The 19811-nt window shown below is 38.1% G+C and overlaps 1 protein-coding gene across 3 annotated transcripts in view; it reads right to left on the bottom strand.

Annotated features, from left to right (window-relative positions):
• CADM2 (cell adhesion molecule 2) overlaps positions 1-19811 on the bottom strand; it is a 1317105-nt gene that overhangs the window by 353997 nt on the left and 943297 nt on the right. For 2 of the 3 annotated variants that reach the window (XM_075263548.1, XM_075263550.1), the window contains exon 2: positions 13621-13647. The exons of the other annotated variant lie outside the window; for it this stretch is intronic. In XM_075263548.1, the coding sequence (XP_075119649.1) occupies positions 13621-13647 (27 nt within the window). The remainder of the gene's footprint in view (positions 1-13620; positions 13648-19811) is intronic. 3 annotated transcript variants of the gene reach the window in all.

The raw sequence follows: 19811 nt of genomic DNA, 5'->3' as shown, positions 1-19811 counted from the left end.
AATATTCCAAATTTACATTTCGGAAAAAAAAATTTTTCCTATCATATTATACATTAAAATAGATATCAAACATATCCATGCACTCCGTAAACCTCCAACTATGGCTATGCTCTAATAGTTTATAATGTAAAGATTAATGGGAATAACCTTGAAGTAAAGCTGCTATTCAGGATCTCACATACAATGCATACAGATTTCTAAGTAATGTCAAACAGCCAAGCAATGTACACAAAATACTAGTCGGATCACAATACCGGCACATAGCTGAAATTTATAACTCAAATACTCAGCAGAAGTCAAAGGAAAGAAATCTGATTATTTATGACCTAACAGCAACACAATTTAGAATAGATTAATGTAGAAAATGTTCAATATCGAGAGAAATGAAAGAGATGGATATTGCTAAATAGAAAAGCCTTGCAGTGTGTTCCCTGTGGCAACCATGAAATTATGTTGCCAAAGCAATAGGAGGCCAATAGGATTTATTGTTACAAGTAGGTACTTATTTTTGCTCCTGACCTAGAAACCTCTTAAATGAATAGAGATCACATAATGTTTGTACAAAATCTAGGCGCACACACACGGCTTTAACCCGGCGCAGGAGGCAGACAGATTGTCCTTCGCCTTCTTAATAATTACAAGGCTATTCATGCACAGGCATCAATCAATATTCCCCATTGTTACCAGTGGGACAAATTGCATGATATTGGTACCATGCATGGCATCATAAACTCAAGAATATTGGTCTTGAACTTCAAGTAATTCCTTCACTATAAATCCTATTTAAATGCTGGCTTGGTGGAATTCCTGTAGTAAAGCTAGATTTTTTATTTCTACTTTGTACAACTCGCAATCGTCTCAGAATTCAGTTCATTCAATGATTTTAGCGTAATAGGCATGAATGGGTTGTATAGAAGGCAAACCCAAAGTAGAAAGATAAATACGATGTGGGTCGTACTTGAAATAAGCTACAATGCACACGAATGGGGTGCCTATAATAACACATATTCATGGATCCAATTATGTTCATAAGTCGCCCTTTCACATCGATATAAGAGTTGCGTGAAATACCATAACTAAGTTTTGAAGTTTTTAAGTAAAAGAGGAGCTTTCATGTCCTCTAAGGTAAGGAGTGGTATATGCCATAGCAATACTGATGGGTCACTGAATTGGGCTCACTAAACTTTGCCGATCCCCTTTCCAGAGATATTGATGCCATTAATTCTATCTATTGATAACTCTGTACTGTCAATGTTAGCTGAAACTAACAACACTGCAACAAAGGAAGATACCGGCAAGACTGAAAGTGTGCAGAATTAAGTGCACTCTCCGCTTTCAGATGATCTATAACACTCCCTAGCTTAGAGGACAGTAAGGTCATCTTTAAGATAGGACACATTTTCTTAAAGTCTATCAACACATCACCACCAATAAACTAAAGTATCAACCCATGATCTGTCTACTTTGAATTTCATTTAGAGGGCTAGTTGAGGGAATAAAGATTTATTTTAAATGGGTTTTTGCAAGCCCCCAATCAATATTCTACACGGATAACCTGTTCACAAAATAGGTCACTGGTATCTGATAGGTGGGGGGCTGATACCTGTCACCACTGATCGACTCTGCTCCTAATCGCTTTAGTACCCCAGTGGAGAAAGCTGCACCTATTACCTGAACTGGAGCAGAATTGCCTCCCGATGTTTCCAGCAGTAAATTTTTTTGGTACTCCAAAGCAGATGGATCAGCTGATCAACGTGGGGTCTATGAGTCAGACTTCTAGCAACTTATCCTGTGGATAGATCATCCGTAAAAAAGTGATTGGGGGCCCATAAAATCCTGCTAAAGTGTTTATGTTCATCAGGTACAAGTTCCTTGTATTGGCACAAAAGGCGTCTAATGATAGAGATTGTTGAAAATACATTTGAAATTGTCTTGGTCTCTACGTAATGCATAGAGATTAGAGATGAGCGAGTAGTACTCGATCAAGTAGGTATTCGATCGAATACTATGGTATTCGAAATACTCGTACTCGATCGAGTACCACTCGCTATTTGAATGTAAAAGTTTGATGCAGAACCAGCATTGATTGGCTGAATGCTATACAGTCGGCCAATCAACGCTGGTTCTTCTCCTACCTTTAGAAGTCTTCTCCGTGCAGCTTCCCCGTGGTGTCTTCCAGCTCTGAATTCACTCTGCCAGGCATCAGGCCTGGGCAGAGCCGACTGCGCATGTCCGCTTGTAGTGCGGGCATGTGCAGTCGGCTCTATCCAGGCCCGATGCTTGGCAGAGTGAATTCAGAGCCGGAAGATGCCGCGGGGACGCTGCAAGGAGAAGACTTCTCGGAGGATCCAGCCCGACCCTCACTCGTGGACTTGGTAAGTATAATTTGATTGAACGTTGCCTACCCCTGAAACGAGCATTTTCCCCCCATAGACTATAATAGGGTTCGATATTCGATTCGAGTAGTCAAATATTGAGGTGCTACTCGAAACGAATATCGAACCTCAAACATTTTACTGTTCGCTCATCTCTAATAGAGATCTATAGTACTCATAGTTCCCAGGTTCCTTGGTTGGCCACTGTGGTCCACTGGAGTGAGAGGACAATTTCAAAGTGAAAAGATGCAAAATGTAATTAAAAAAGGAAAATACTTAGATGGTTAGATGTGTTCACTGGAGTCCTATAAAAGTGCCTTCAAAAGAATGGCAGTCATGTAGAGGATATGTTATGAAGTTATGAAAATTACCATCCAGTGCTCCTATATGATCTGTACTACAATTCTACATACAATAGGGATCTATCTACATAGCATGCCCATATCAGCAAGATAGCCTGTGAAGATCTCTTTTAGGATAATACAAAAAAGTAAATGTATGCACTACATTAGAGATAACGCCCTTCTCCTTAGAGCAATCAAATGTCTCATGTATTCCCCAGAGCCTCGGACCACTCACCCAGGAGTCTGAAAGATGCCTGGGAATGAACACAGCATGCCAGAATGGAGACATGAGGAATGGTGAATAATTTATATTCTGTGATCTTAAGAGACCTCAGAGTACACTAATGATTCATGGGTGGCAAATCATAAAAAATTCTGAATTGATCGAATCTAAAAATTTTGGAAAATTTGTAACAAATTGTTACAAATCAGCTTTCTTATTTATACTATAAGAGTAATCATGTCTCAAGTGTGCCAGAACAGACACAGTTTTACATAGAGCCTGTTGATTCTGGTTTATAGAAGGGGGTCTCATCAACCCACATGATATCCATTTTTCCCAATAATGAATATGGACAGGGGTTATCTTCACGAGACAGTCCCTGATATTCAAAGTCTATGCATGGAAACCCAATTTATGGCACATCATGGTGTGAATGTACATCTTGTAATGATTCATTCTTAGAGAAGATTCCTTTAAACAATATCCCGTAATAATAATTATTCTAAACTTTTTCCCACGGCGTCACTGTAGCTAACACTGGATCAACTCAGGTGGAAGTCACAGAAGAGAAAATCCTATAGTACAGAATGTGCCTGGCCTTAGGAGTTCTTCGTACCTATGGGTACAAAGAAATAAATTTGTTTTCTGTCAGAAGAATATTGAAAGCTTTGTCATCTCTAAGTGTTTCTTGAGGGTTGCAGGAATCCAATTAGCCTCTGATAAAATAATACTGTAGGGGGATTTGATTTATATTATCTTATTGTAGCCTATGTCCCCTTGTGCATTGAAACTTCCAAACCTTTACTGAAAGTGTCCTAATAAAGTCAAGGTCTGTCATGAGGACCAATTAGCTTCCCCTTCGCTTTGTTTACCCGCAATAGGCTCAAAGTGGCATATCGATCGGTCAGATCACACTAGTTGTTATAGTATTTATAGATACGTTGCTGTATTCAATTTTTCTATCTGTGACTGATATGAATGAACGATATAACACTTATTCTGAAGGTCATGGAAGAACCTTAGAAATATTACAATCTTATTATCGGGTAGATAATCCAGTGATATGGGATCCTTTGCAGTCATTTACTCTCACCTTGGGCAAACTACTCAATATAGTAGAAAGAGTAGAACATTGTTACTACAAGAGCTATGGAGTCGGCAGCTTTAACCGTTGATTCTAACTCTTCTGTTGTACAAAAGTCCAACTCCAGCTCCGACTCCTTCATAAATGGCAGCCATAACCAAAATCTGTAAAAATCATCTAATTCATTAAAAAGCTATTGACTGAATTCCTATTAAATTAAATATATCACAAGCTACGTATCTCATTAATTGTACAATATTAATACTTGTTTATTATAATTAAAAATATTTAACCATTTTATACTGAATCCAGAGTCAGAAATTTTTTCCCCTCTCTGACTCGACTGAAAAGTGGCTCAACTGCTAGACCCCGACTCCATCCTCCCAAAATTGGCCTAACTATGAGACTCCGACTCTTCAGCCCTGGTTATTACCATATACACTATTCTTTTGGAAATACCCAAAACTACATACATAGGGCTAGTTTGACTTTGATTTTGTCATCTAATAGATGGCAGGATAGGCTCCTTTTATAGATAGTTGCAGAATTTGTGTTCTAGCTGCTGTCCATGTTTCATACTTCATATGTGACCTGATTGCAACACAAGACATAGTGGCTGACACATGGATCATTTAGAGATTTTCTGTCGTACAGCTGGGTCAGTGTAGAGACTCCTTGAGCAAAATGTTGGATTGAGGTGCCTAAACGTTTTTGATATATAATTTTTTTTTATCAGTACAAGGGCAGATCCACACCTGCGCCTGGTCTACGATTTAGCCAATCCGTAGGGTTTCCATCTTCTGCCCCAAGAAATTGGACAGGGGACGGAAACCCGGCGATCAGTTTTATACATCTATTAAACGGATGTTAAAAACGTGTTCTGAATAGAGACTTAGACTGACCTCAGATCTGTATTATAGGGATTAGTGATGGGTAAACCTCATGAGATTCATTTTGCCAATATTTGCAATGTTTAGTCATGCCAGATGTGTTCTTATTATTCCTTCTTATGCTCTGAGGTCTCTTCAGTCTTAGGTTAGCTGATGTGGGAATGGAGACTGGAGCCACAGAAAGGTATGCAAGGTTAGTTGTTTTTAATTTTTATTTTTTCTCCCCTGGGCCTTGGAATATTATACTGTGGAGTCTGAAGAGACCCAAGAGTGTAATAAAAGGTTTGCATTATGGAGTCTGTCATTTTGTGGGAGGATAAAGCACAGCTAACATGCCCCTCCAATACAGATGTGAATATAGCCTTACATGGCAACCTAATACACTGTTTGGATTGATACAATTCATATGTTTACATGAATCTTAAATAGTGTATAGTGGACGGTTCCTCCCAGGTGCGGCTCTATTTTCCATCCCTAAAGTCCACCCCTGCTGTGGCCTCCTGCTGCCACCTCTACCTGTCAGAAAAGTTATGCCTCAGACTACAAACATCTGTAAATAAACCATTTTTGTAGTCAAAAGGAAAAGGAATTTTTTTTTTAAAATACATCACAGCTTCATTTCTGGGACTGTGGAATATTTATATGCAAATCTTGCAAAAACAGTAAAATGTTATTTAGGTATAATTGCACTTTAATTCTGTTTTATAGTGATAGAGCTCAAAGCTTGACAACTTTACATTGACTTTTATATGTAAAAATATCATAAATCTCTCTAGAATAAATGGTATAATCAGTCTCTGCTAGTACAGTAAACAAAGGAATGACAGTAATTGTCGGACGGGTATTTTGGGAAGATTTTCTTTGTAATTCAACATATCGATGAACAGTAGAGCAAACATTTGTTATATTTGTAGATGTTCTACGGTCTTTGTAGTCCAGGATGGTGGGCAGAACAGATTTTCAAAAATATTTTCATTTAAAGAAATTTTGTTCAGTGGTGGTTTATTATTATACTATACAAGTGTCTACTAGAAACAGCTGAACAATAACTGGAAAGTATATCTGAGTCCTCCTTGAGGCTAAGGTTCCACATAGCAAGCCGCAGCCAAAATGCACTTCAAGAAAAAAAGTGGTGGAGACGTATCATACCCCAAATCACCCCCCCACCCCCATACAGCTATCACCAACTAAGAGGAAGATGAGACTCCACGGACTGTTATACCCCAAATCACCCACCCCACCCCCTCATACTCTCCCCCTCGACTCCAGCTCCCCCCCCATCACTTTACTAGCTTTGGCAATGCCAAATTATCTATTCAGACATGCCAATAAAGCCTGTTTGATTTGATTTGATTTGATTCCTGCAACACTGTTTACAAAAATTCCTCAAAGTTTTCCTCTGCAGACTTTTTGCTTCAATTATACCTATATGAAAAAACATCAGCATTTCCGTAGGTATAATTGATATGTTGCAATTTACAAAAAATGTGACATTTTTAAAATCGTAGCATGTCCTTTGCAGATATTTTTATTCAAGGTTTAGATGGGATTATCCAGAATTCAATCCACTTTGCAGGTACTGTAAAACACCATGGCAAAATCACAATGTTTATACTATGTGGTGTAGGTTAAAGTTGGTTAAAGGAGTTGTCCAAGACTGTCAATGAATGAACTCTCCTTCGGATAGATCATAAATTTGAGTTTAGTGGTGGTCCAATACCCGGGCACCATTCCAATCAGAAATTTTTAACACAGTGTATGGACCAGAAAGTAGATCAAAAAAATGCAGCAAATACTAAGTGGAATTGTTAGTTAAGGCTGGATTTACATGACTAGGAATCTAAGGTGCACATACGTCTCAAATTCATCTTCTATTTCCACCACTCTGGTCTGCCTTGGCAGAAAGTCAAAGCAAAACTGAGCTTTGACTTTTCACCATCATTTTTTCCACTGATTAGACTTAGATAAATGGGTTAAACTGCTGGGTTTCTCGTGTGACATGCATTCTGTGGATGAATAAGCCACACAATCCATACAAAGATCAAGCAGGACATTTATTTTTCAGTATTCAGCTTCAATATTTGAAAATAATCAGGCAGAATCAGAATCAGTGAAAAATCTGTCACTGATTTTAGAGGGGAAATCTACAATTAGAGTCACATTCAGTAATTTTAAGTTAAAAAGTTCTTGAAAACACTTTAGTAGAGGAGTATGTAAAGTTAGAAGTTATTCCAGACACTTTTTGCTAAGGGGCAACAACAAGGAACTTTGCCTTGTCAGAATATTTAGATGAAGGCAGAGGGTAGTGAATTAAAACTAGAGATGAACGAGTAGTGAAATATTCGAGATTCGTTTCGAGTAGAGCCTCAATATTTGACTACTCGATCTTGATCAACTATCGAATCCCATTATAGTCTATGGGAAAAAATGCTCATTTCAGGAGAAACCACTATTCGACTAAAGGAGAGTCAACAAGCCCATGAGTGGCAGGAGGAGAGTGTTTAGGAGGAGCACTGTGCAGTTAAAGTGCAAGGACCCCATAGACTATAACGTGTCCGTGTGCTTTAACTGCACAACGCTTGCAGTTGCACTGATATTCCATTCGGGGGGGGGTCCTCCTGTGGACTCCTTCCATATGGGAGGCAAGCGCTAATGTGAACTTACTCGTCCTGCAGAAGCAGCATTCATTGGCCGAATGCTATACAGCAGTGATTTTCAACCAGTGTGCCGCGGCACACTAGTGTGCCGTGACACATGGTCGGGTGTGCCGCGGGGAAAGTTCCCCAGACGCATGCCAAGATTGGCACGGGAGACCTATTTTGCTGGCACAGCAGCCAGTCCCCGTGTAAATGTAGACGGAGCGTCCCTTCACTGCTCTGCTAGCTAGAGCTGAGGTGTAGGACACGCCCCCTTCTCTCCCTGCCCACCAATCAGAGGTGAGCCTCTCACTGCACAGGATAAGGGCTCCCTGGACCTGCTGCTACATGTGAGGAGGAGCTCCTGCCGTCTGCAGCCCTGAATAGGAGAGGAGGAGAGGAAGCTGAACAAAGTGAAAGTAAAAGAAAACACCAGGTTAGTAACTATTCTTATGAATGTCAGGCATTTGGGGTTATTACTTTAGTTTTAGTAACTCCATGTGCCTCACATTAATAGCAATTAACCCCATCATGTCCCTCATATTAACTCCTGTGTGGCTCACATAAGAGATAATAACATGTGTGACATATGGGGGTACTATATAATGAAGATATTTACTTATCACCTCCATATGTCTCACATATCAGTATCCCTTATGTAAAGCACACAGGGGGTTAATGTGAGGGACATGATGGGGTTCACTGCTATTACTATGAGGCACATTGAGTTGTAACCTGTAATATACATGACCAGACTTTTTATACACAACTGTGGATAAGAGTACAGACCTATACATTTCTAAGGACCCATATACACAGCCATTCTTTTTGTGGCTGTGTATCTAGGCCAAATTGAAGAGCTGAAAATTATAGAGCAGGTCCTATATCTGTCCTATACCTACCCTATATCTGTCCTATATATACCCTATATCTGTCCTATATATACCCTATATCTGTCCTATACCTACCCTATATCTGTCCTATACATACCCTATATCTGTCTGCATTTGTGGCCCTGTCAATTAATTTTTAATGTTTATATCAGTGAAAACCACATGCGTGCCACTTGTATGCAGAAGGCGTAAGGCTGAGGCCCCACGTTGCATAAACGCAGCGTTTTTGTTGCAGTTTATTTCAACCAAAGAATCAACCATTTAGAATCTATATTATTAACTATATGTATAATATGTACTGTTTTAGTGTCATTTTGTGCCATTTTGGTTGGTGGTGTGCCCCGGGATTTTTTAAGTGTAAAAAGTGTGCCGCGGCTCAAAAAAGGTTGAAAATCACTGCTATACAGTGTATATCATTTGGCCAATGAATGCTGGTTCTGCAGCAGGCTCTTCTTTGCTAGTCAGGAGAGATGGCAGCTTGCATTATGCGGGAGGTGACATTTTCTTTTAGGAATGCATTGACCAGCATTGATTGGCCGAATGCTATACTGTGTATAGCATTCAGCCAATCAATGCTGGTTGTGAATCGAATCTTTACTGTGAATAGGAGTAGTATTCGAACAAGTGTTTCAAATACCGTAGTATTCTATTGAATACCTACTTGATCTAATACTACTCGCTTATCTCTAATTAAAAAGTAACCATGACTGTACATATTAGAATTATTGTATCCTATATATTAGTTCACTTGTATCTTTTACCTTCTCTATATGGTAGCATACATTATTTCAATATCTATTTTCTTTATGTTTAGAAATCTATATCTTAATTTTCACATTCTATCAGATAACAGCATAATGCGCAACCCCAAAAGAGATCATCATTGTAGTGCACCATGTTGAGCCCACCACTTCACCATTATGAAAAGAAATGTAAGGACTTAAAAAATAAAATAAAATAAAAGTTTTGACAAAAGAAGGAAATAAAGAAAATCACCATTTGATTGATTGTCTCTTCAGTTTGCCTGCCTGTCGGTGTACATGTTATGTGGAGTGCTGGTTAATGATGCAACTACATTACCTCCTGTGACCAGGGAACTTTTAGGGAAAAAAAATGGTCAAATTTATACAGCAGATTCTAAGAATACAAACACATTTAATTTATTATTAATTTTCTTGAAATTGTGAAATTATATATATTTCACCTGCAAACAAAATTCTTTAAGTAATAGTTTGTCTCTTTTCTTTTACATCACAGTTGAATCTTTTTATGATTAATCTGTTTTATGGTCCATTAAGTTGGATTATACATGAAATAGTGTGGAATCCAAATAATTCTGCACTATTTACTGTGAAAAAAATATTAATTTAATTGGGTTACATATTGTAAGATTTTAATAGAAAGTTAAGTTCACACTACTGGTGATCATCTATTATCACAGAGAATTAGAAAACAGGCATTAAAGTTTCCCTTATTGATGGTGTAAGCCAATGGCTGGTCAGGTAATGGAGGGGGTGTACATCTCACCCAGACTACTAAGGTGGGTGAGATGAGAAAACTCCAGGAATGTTTGTTCTCTGCAGATAACTATTGTCTGCTAAGCATTTTGGTAAATACTCAGTACTAGGCTGGATTTTTAGGAATGGCAGGTAGGTTGGTAGTGGGACCTGTCATTCCACCCCCCTCCAGTCCACACTTTGGGGATGTTCCAGCAGCGACTCAGCTGCAGAGAGTCTGCTCTTCAAGGAGGCTTAAGAAGCCAGCTCCAGCAGCAACACTTTGGTAGAGCTTGGCTGGAGAGCCAACAGAGAGGTCATATTTTTGGAGCTGTGTCCTGAGTGATTCTACTGGCTTTTTATTTCTGATACTCTAGGTGAGGTCACCTATTCTATGTTTAGTTAGCGCCCAGCCGGGCAGGTATTTATTTTTGTATTGTTTCCTTTTGATTCTGCAATACCTTTTTGAGTGAAAATAAACTCTAACTTTGTTTTGGACTGAAGAAATTGGACTTGAGTGTCTATGCCACCCCACCTAGCAACCTCAGACCCTGACAATGGATACAAAATGGAAATGGAGTTCTCATTCTCCTCAATATTAAAATACAATAGAAGACCTTTTCTTTCAGCTTCAGGTTTTGTTTTTTTTTTTTTAACATTTCAAATCTTCCTTAGATATCCAACATAAGATAAACTTTAATGTGGATTGTTTTAATCACCTGATGGATCTGAATAATGGACACCACTGCAGTCATGTATAGGCTGGATATAGAATTCTTACATTTCACAATGTTGATTGAGACTAATTTCTTTATGTCTAAAATATTATTAAGTGATATTCCCAGAGGTTACTACAACGAAACTTCAATGTAAGAATGTGTTATAAGATGGCTGCAATTCTAGCATATGCAAGTACATCCTCCTTGATTGAAAAAGGAAAACCTGCTGTAACAACTTTTGGATAGTAACTTTCTATCGAATAATACCTGGTTTTCCAGAATTATAGCAACATGATCTGGGATTAAAGCCAAGCTAGAACACATGCACTTATTTACATTCTTTTCCCAGAATCCTTTTCAAGGCATACATCATCTATATGTCCCTGCATAGTAAACAGTGGTCTGCAAAGACAATCTCCTCAAGAAGGAATAATACCCTTTTTTACCAATATCTATGACCTCTAACCTAAGCAGTTAATACCCTGTTTCACACTGATAAGGGACATTAGCTTCCTGGGTCTCTTCCTTTTGATGGAGATTCTCTAGAACTAATTTATTGGAAAATCATTGATCTATAGTGAGCTACTTTCCAAAAGGTGGCACTAGAGCAAGTTTTCCCTTTTCTACCCAGGAGAACTTATTTGTATATTTTTCCCAGAATACTTATCAGGGCATGTACAATCTATAAGTCAATGTACACCAAAAAGACACAGTACTCCTTCTGATCTGTAGTCCTAGTATAAATCTGAACATGCATACTGTATAATCCGGAGTATTTTACAATTTGGATGGCAGGCTGGATATTGGTTTCAAATGGACCAAAACAGAAGACCATGTAAGAAAGAGAATCCAAAAATATTGGTGCGAAGAGAAGTGACCTGCTGGATAATATTATTGCAAACACAATTCTTAAAGTGCTAGCATAGATACAATGCAGTATCTCGAACTTGGTAAGATCCGGCCTGAAACATGAGATTATAAGAAATCCAATAGAAATCCAATTCTTAGTTAATCATTTTGGCGATTTATGAGCGATCAGGAAATTTTATTTTATTTTTTATAACTGTACAATAAAAGTAAAAGCATCAGAAATACTATCTGACATTCCTTAGTTCAGCTGTATAACTTCTATCTACCTATTCGTTCTTTCAGGCTGCGTACATCATATACAGTATAGCAGATTATTTCATGCATTGTACATTGCATTGTTCTATGACATGTGAATCTTAAAATATTACTGACAGCTACCCATGCATCATCATGCAATTGCATGCCACCGCATAGCCGAAAGGCTGACTATAAACTCATGCTCAGCATGCCCTTGTATAAATCTATAACTATTTTTAAGAATTTCAACCTTTCTGTGGTCAAATATAATATAATAATTTTATAGTGTTAAAAATAGTACAAATGACACTAAATTTATTGGATGGGGTGTTGCACTTTTATGACCCCTACCAATTGTGTTTTTTTAGGTAAACACTTATAGGGGGCGTTCACACTACCATTGGTGTCCGCTCAACAGTGTCCATGGCTATTGTCCATACAAGATTTTAACAACGGATACTAGCTGGTCCATTTGCACTTCCCATTTATTTCAATGGGATTTTATCTTGTGTCCTTTAGTGTCTGTTTACAACCATGCATGTAGGATTTTTTGTCCGCTTGAAAAAATGGACAGTAAATGTCCATTATTTTTTTTAACATTAAAGTCTAGGGGAAATGGACATGTAACGGACAGTAACTAATAGCCAACAGTTATTGTCCATTTCTGTCCGTTATGATAGGGGTGTTTTTTTTTTTTTTTTTTAACAAACACCAATGGTAGTGTGAACCCTACCTTACTCATCAAAACATAAATTAAAACCATAAAAAAATACTTAATTTTTTGTGCACAGAAAACATTTCTTAAAGTTTCAGCACATATAAAGTAGCCCACATTTACTAAAGCTGGATTCACATCTGTGTTGGAGTCTCCATAGGATTCCACCTAGAAATCCGCAGAGAAAATAGTCTGGCAAGGACTATTTTGATGGCAACGACTTTTTCTCTCCGCTGCTTTCAGTATAAAACCTGAAGAAACCAGGCAGAAACCCGGAAGACCCCATTATATGGGGTTTGTGTGGGTAACCGAATGCGGACCTGAATGACGGAGATCCGATTGCTAATGTGAACCTAACGCAAGACAGAAGCATCTAGAAAGTGGCCAAAAATGTGCCTCATCTTGCTTCATTTTTTGCACATAGTGGCAAATTTTAGCCCATACCCTGCTCACCACTCTTTCAACCAGTGAGCAGAAGCATGAGTTATATCACAAATCTACGCCAGTCCACCTATGTACATGAGAATTACTAAGAAGCCGGAGCCTCGGAGTAATTCTGGTGAGTCTTGTGTGTATCTAGGAATCGGTTAAGACTGGAATTTTTGTTCCACCTGAAGACATTTGCTACTATATTTTTAATAAAAAATTGATTATCTATGTCATCATATGCAATATTAACTTTCAATGTACAAGTGACCCCACACTTAGGGTCTTGGTGATTGCAGCCTTTGTAGTTTTTCTTAGGGAGCTGGTGGCCATTGTAGCTCATTGCTACTCCCTCTCTTTATACAAACCCTTCAATGTCGTTTAAGCCTTTGCCACATGGAATTTCCCAAACCTGGCCAGGTTCCAGGGACTACTGGTCACCATAGTGATTTACGTAATATGTGGTAGACAAGGGGCTTATTAGGTATCTGTCTCCAAGGGCCTCGTTATGTCCACTTAGAGCCAGCAGTGACTTCACCCTAACCACAAAGGTTGAAATTTTCTCCAATTGCACTTGCATATTTCATGCACGTTACATCTTTTTAACTACAGTACTATTTTACTACATGAGGTCTGCATTATATACTGTATACAGTTATATACAATGCAGCTCATCTATATAATACTCATTCTATGCTAAGACGGAACTCACCTTTACTTTTATTCTTCACAGCAGTCACTGGAAACAAATGATTGCATGAGAGGAAAAGAATAAATAATAGCAGATTAGATTAGAGGCAGGGGAATACATAGGGATGACACAATGTTCTGCAAATTTTGTATGTGTTTGAAAAATTATACTGTGTTTTAGGAAGAATAGATTTTTACAACATTTACTACAGACCCTGTAGCCAATGTAGCTTAGCCCTGTATGTTTAAGGCACACATATACCCCCAAAAGTTATGGTCAAATAGCCTCTTAGCCCCCTTGTATCCTGGCAGAAGAGTGAACTGTAGCCAGAAACCTCTGGTGCTTATTTACAGTATTGGTTCTGAGAAGAAAAGAAGCCGACATTGAAATTCAACGTTCCGGTGAAGCTTGACTTGACAGAACCTCCCACACTCGTATACAAGACTTCTCCAGAGCTGCACCACTTCTCTGGAATACTCTACCCCAGACAATCAGATTAACTCCCAATTTCTACAGTTTCAAACGCAAAGTAAAGACATCTTTATTGACAGGCCTATCACAATTTCTAATGTAAACCCTTCCATACTATAATTAGAATCCCCCAAAATCTAACCCTCCTCTGTCCCCGCTCCCACATTTCCCCACATGATATGATGCCATTTCAGGCTAACTTTATCTGTCCAAGCTCCATCCACATGTTACAGGACACCACTAGTGATGGCTCATAAAGTTTTATGTTTGTGTAATGACAGTCACCTCTATTACAACATTGTCTGACCTCTGTATAAGCAATGCCGCCCCTGCTACCTCTTGTGTCACCCCCTCTACCACATAGATTGTAAGCTCTTGTGAGCAGGGCCCTCAGTCCCATTGTGTGAAATGACTTTCTTTGTTATGTATCTTTCTGTCTGTATTTGAACCCTACAAATTGTACAGCGCTGCAGAATATGCTGGCGCTATATAAATTAAAAATTATTATTATATTATTATTATTATTATTATTATTACAACAAAACTTTAGATTTTCTGGGAATATTTGTTTTATTCTTTAAAATCTTGCATGTTCTTATTTTTTCCATTCTTTCTCTGTTGAGTATTTAAATCAGGGGCCCCATATTGGGATCAGGAGCTTTAAGTTAGGGGCCCCATTTTGCAAAGACCACGATGTTTCACAGTACCTGCAAAGTGGATGGGATTCTGGCTAATCCCAACCACACATTACAGAAGAATATCAACAGCGGAAAAGAACATTGAAATTCAACATCCCGATCCAACTTGACATGATACTTAAAGCATAACAAAACTTTTGAACAACTTTTGATGTTCTGGGAATATTTGTTTCATTCTGTGAAATCCTACGTTTTTATAATAAAATAACCAGCAATATGACTTATTAAAAACACAGCTTGGAATGGGATTTTTATATGTAGAGCATGTAAAGCCGGTCAGTGCAACCTTGGATTGTAGTGCCTTGGATTGTCCATAGACGAGTACTGGGGGGGGGGGGGCTGGGGTGCGTCCATCACCGTTCAACGTCATCGCTGGGTGGTAAGTAATGTCCTTTCTAACGGTACAGCGCAATAGACACTACTGTGAAGATGGACGTTCCTGACTGACTGTCAGAAACACCCTTCTCACAGTGAAGAGCTACAATAACAGCACCGATAGCTCTTCAGTGGGGACACAGAACGGGAAAGCCAAATTCATCGCACTCTCGGCTTTCTAGTGGCGTATTACATGACGTGCCCTGGGGATGTGAAAAGTCCTTTTTAAAATTATTTTCAGGATAATGTGTTAAATGTTCATACACTCCTCACTTTATTGACTATGGAAAGCCACATCCGTCCTCTGGCAAGGTATGTATTCCTTTAAGTCAAAAATTCTTGCTTACAGTATCTCAGTGAATATAAAGTATCCGAATTGAAGTTGAAATATTAGTGTTTTTTGAAGCATTGTTACATAAAGTGTTCACAAATCAAACCATATGTACCGTATTAAATATTTGCAACCACAACCCCAGTACTGTGTGACAGCCAGCGACTTCACATGTAGCTTCCACTGTGTTATTTGGCACCTGAGGCATTTCAATATGAAGCACTGCCAGAAAATGTTTTTCCATTCGAGCCTCCATGTGGTGACATGCTTGCATAACAGGGTACCATCTGAAAGCACATCACCAGTGTGTTGTCAGCACAGAAAACAAGTATCAGCTGGCGCTATAGGGCTGTTATTTTACTGCAATTCATTAGTTGATGTCTCCAAATTTACTGTTATTTCATTTCATATTTTTTTTTTTTTCATCCCAAATTTACATGAAGGAATATAATTCTACAAACGTGGGTCATCCTAAAAGTAAACTTTTACAGGTTATTTTCTGAGAAATATTTACATTCGAAAATACTACATTTCCCAACTCCGAATTCTTTTAACCACTTCATTACCCCACCATTTTCATTTTCTCTGGCTCATTACAGACACATTTTTGGGGATTTTTGGTACATGCAGTCTTGAAGCCTATAACACTTTTTTTCATTGAGAAGTTCAAATATTTTTTGTGTATTTTTGAATTGATACATAGAGCTTTATTTATTTTGCTATATTTAATTTTTACCAATTTTTTTTATTATCCATAAAAATGGATAAATTGTGGGTGGGTGTCTAGTGGTTTTAACAATTTTACCACTGTGTAATGTAAATCATTCACAATTTTTTTTTGTTTATTTGATTGCATTGTATCCATTTTTATTCCTTTAACATATTGTCCCCCTACCCCATAAGGCAGGGGTAGGGAACGTGCGGCTCTTCAGTTGTTGCAGAACTACAATTCCCAGTATGCATACTTGCTCTGCTATTCTTGGAACTCCCATGGAAGTGAATGGAGCATGTTGGGAGTTGTAGTTTCACAGAAGCTGGAGAGCCAAAGGTTCCCTACCGTGGCCATAAAGTAATGAAAAAAAATTGGAAAATTGGGAAATTCAATTTTTTGTTGATTTTTCCTTTAACTGGGGCTCAAACAGTTACGAGGAAAAATTCAGCCTAGTAGAACTTACTGCAGAGCTGTTGTGAACCCTCTAAGACCCAACAACCCAGGCAGTTTCCCAGCACCATGGACGGCCATGCTGGGAGGAAATTGCATATGGAAACTTCCATATGCACATCATTTATTGAGTAGCAATAAGGAAGGCAAAGAAAGCAAAACAGTCTTTGCTTTCTCCTTGGGATGTCCAACTGTCACTGACAGTCAACCCCTGTACCTGCATAGTCTTATGCAGCTGCAACCTCTGCTAGGTCATACCATTGTGGAATTAAAGCCAACTTGCCAGACATAAATACATATATAATGATCAGTGTGCAAATGGTTAAATTCCCTGTCAATCCATCAATATAAAACCCAATGATATGCTTCAAGGAGGAAAATTCATCTTCAAGCCTTTGTTGGGACTATATGGCATCCAATGAGAATTTGGCACCATGTCTATAAAATTGCTCCTGCTGTTAATAGGAACATTTCCAACAATAACATTATATTGAGACTATTAAAGTAATGAAAAGAGCATTGCTATATTTGTTTTAGAGCTCATAATTGTTCAAGTATTTGCATATTTCATAACTACAAATTATTCAAAAGCAATAAATAACATAAAATAAAATATTAAAATTCAATAAAGTGGATAAATGCTAAATCATCGGATCTAATTAATTATGAATTAGCAGTTACACAAGTATAACTATATCTTATTACCAATTAACACTACAACAACTGATACAGTCTTAGTAATAAGTAAATAATTGAATAATTAAATAACCCCCATGAGCGATACATGCGCTTGATAACTTAAAACTTCAAAGAATCAACAACATCAAGACGCCATTATCATTAAAACTGGAGTTTGTCGCTGCAGAAACTAAAATCCATAACCAAATTGGAGTGCGGACGTATCTGTACATGACCGGATTGCAGATTTGTCCTCCATTAGCTATCTTTTTTGTTGCACATGTGTATATCATGACTTATATTGATATGCTAAATATACTATTTGTGCCTATAGGTCTGGGGGAAGGATGAATTGTAGCCTTTAAAGACTTTTGTTAGCGTATCATGACATTGAGTTGAATTGTTTTCAAGACAAATTGAAATACTTAACCAAATTGCAGATCAATTAAAGGGATTTTCCATGTCTAATTAATTCATGACCTATGCTTAGGATACTTCATCGCTTTTAGATCTGTGGGAGTCTAGTACTTGGGACACTTGTGGACCAGTTGTTCGAAACAGCAGTTTACTCTCTCTTTGAGCCACTTCCGCTTAAGTTATGTGACGTCACATTCGTAGATCACATGGCCTTATAGCTTTTTTCCATTCAAGTAAATGGGCTGAGCAATGTTACCAAGCACGACTGCTGCAAAAATATACGGCACTGTACTTGGTACTGTGCTTTCTCTAATCAGCTGATTGGCCATGTTTCTCAGTGTCAGATCTTTGCCAATCTTTATCTGATGACCTATCCTATGGATATGGATAGGTCATCAATTATTTAGCCTAAAAAACCTATTTAAAAAGTACATATCAGTAAGGAAATCTGTGCTATTGGCCCATAGAAAACTATACTGTACTATGTAGGGCCCCTTCACACAGCGTAAGCACTCGGCTCATTCTAAGCCGTACACGCGAGTGCTTCTAAACACTTCCCATTCACTTCAATGGGAGCGTTCGTAAAGCCGACTTTACACGCGCTCCCATTGAAGTGAAAGGGAAGTATTTAGAAGCGCTCACATGTACGGCTCGGAATGAGCCGAGCGCTTACGCCGTGTGAAAGGGCTCTATATGTACTGTACTGTCTATATGTCCCCAATTCATCTGAAGACAGAAGTCATTTTTTCACATGGAAAAATGGAGGCATCTTCCATCACAAGCAATATTACACAGGGATTCTACCCTAGCCTCATTGCTCTGATGCCTACCAGCGACACATGGAATATTCATGGCTCCGTAATATGGGACCATAGAGACAGAGGAAGAGATTTATCAATGGAATTCTGATGCAATTAGTAACACAATAAGATATATTGCTCTTATGTACAAATACAGCAAATTTTAACAATGCAAATAACATTTTAACTACCCTTTGGCTCAGAGGGCATTGATAAATTTGACACTTGTGGTTTGAGTTTACAATGTCTATGTACAGACAGAATTTGTAAACCTGTTCCAGTTTGAGTCGTCGCACAGGATCTGTGAGCTCAGCTTTGTCATATGCATGAAGAAAAGTCTATAGGGTAATACATATTAAATATCAAAATGATCTTACTGTACGGGTGAGCGGCAGGTAAAACTATAAATTAAATAACCCCCATGAGCGATACATGCGCTTGATAACTTAATCATTTTATCATTACTAATAGGGCAAACACACAACTGTCGTAAATTAATGACATTAATAACCAAAGAGACTAAAATTTGAACTGGGACCTCATGGCCCAAATAAGTCTGAAAGTCATAAATAAGCAAGGGACCTTATAAAAGTAATGAAATACGCAGTAGGAATATTCTCCTAATGGCTGACCTACTTGACACAGACTTGAATTACTTTTTTCATTACCAAAAACCACATCTGTGCAGAAAGAAAAGGTGGTTTATATATTGATTTAAAAAAATACAAAAGCAAATTATTAGATTCAGAGCTATTACTGTGTCATTCTGCTTAAGTGGAAACCCTTGAGTCTAGTAAGAAAGAGATGATATATTTCATAATTAAGTTGTATGTGCCAAGAGATACAACAGGATATTCTGCAAATGAAAAAAAAAAAATCATGATGGATATATACATGGTCGGTATTCCCAATGACCAGCACGGGTCTACTTAAGTCAAAATCATTGCATCTATAGTAGGGGGTGCAGAAATTGTACTGTAGGTATTGATTATCAATAGAGATGAGCGAACACTGTTCAATTGAATAGATATTCGATCGAATATCAGGCCATTCGAGGTATTTGATTCCAATCGAATACCACAAGGCAAACACACTAAAAATTTGATTCCCTTCCCACCTTCCCTGGCGCTTTTTTTTGCACCAATAACTGCGCAGGGGAGGTGGGACAGGAACTACGACAACGGAGGCATCGAAAAAAAAAATTGGAAAAAGTAATTGGCTGCCGAAATCAGGTGACCTCCAATTTATACGAATGGTGGATTTAACATTCAGTTAATTTG

This window comes from Leptodactylus fuscus, chromosome 2, assembly GCF_031893055.1.
Source record: "Leptodactylus fuscus isolate aLepFus1 chromosome 2, aLepFus1.hap2, whole genome shotgun sequence".
Taxonomy (NCBI): domain Eukaryota; kingdom Metazoa; phylum Chordata; class Amphibia; order Anura; family Leptodactylidae; genus Leptodactylus; species Leptodactylus fuscus.
This window is presented reverse-complemented; position numbering and strand designations above follow the sequence as displayed.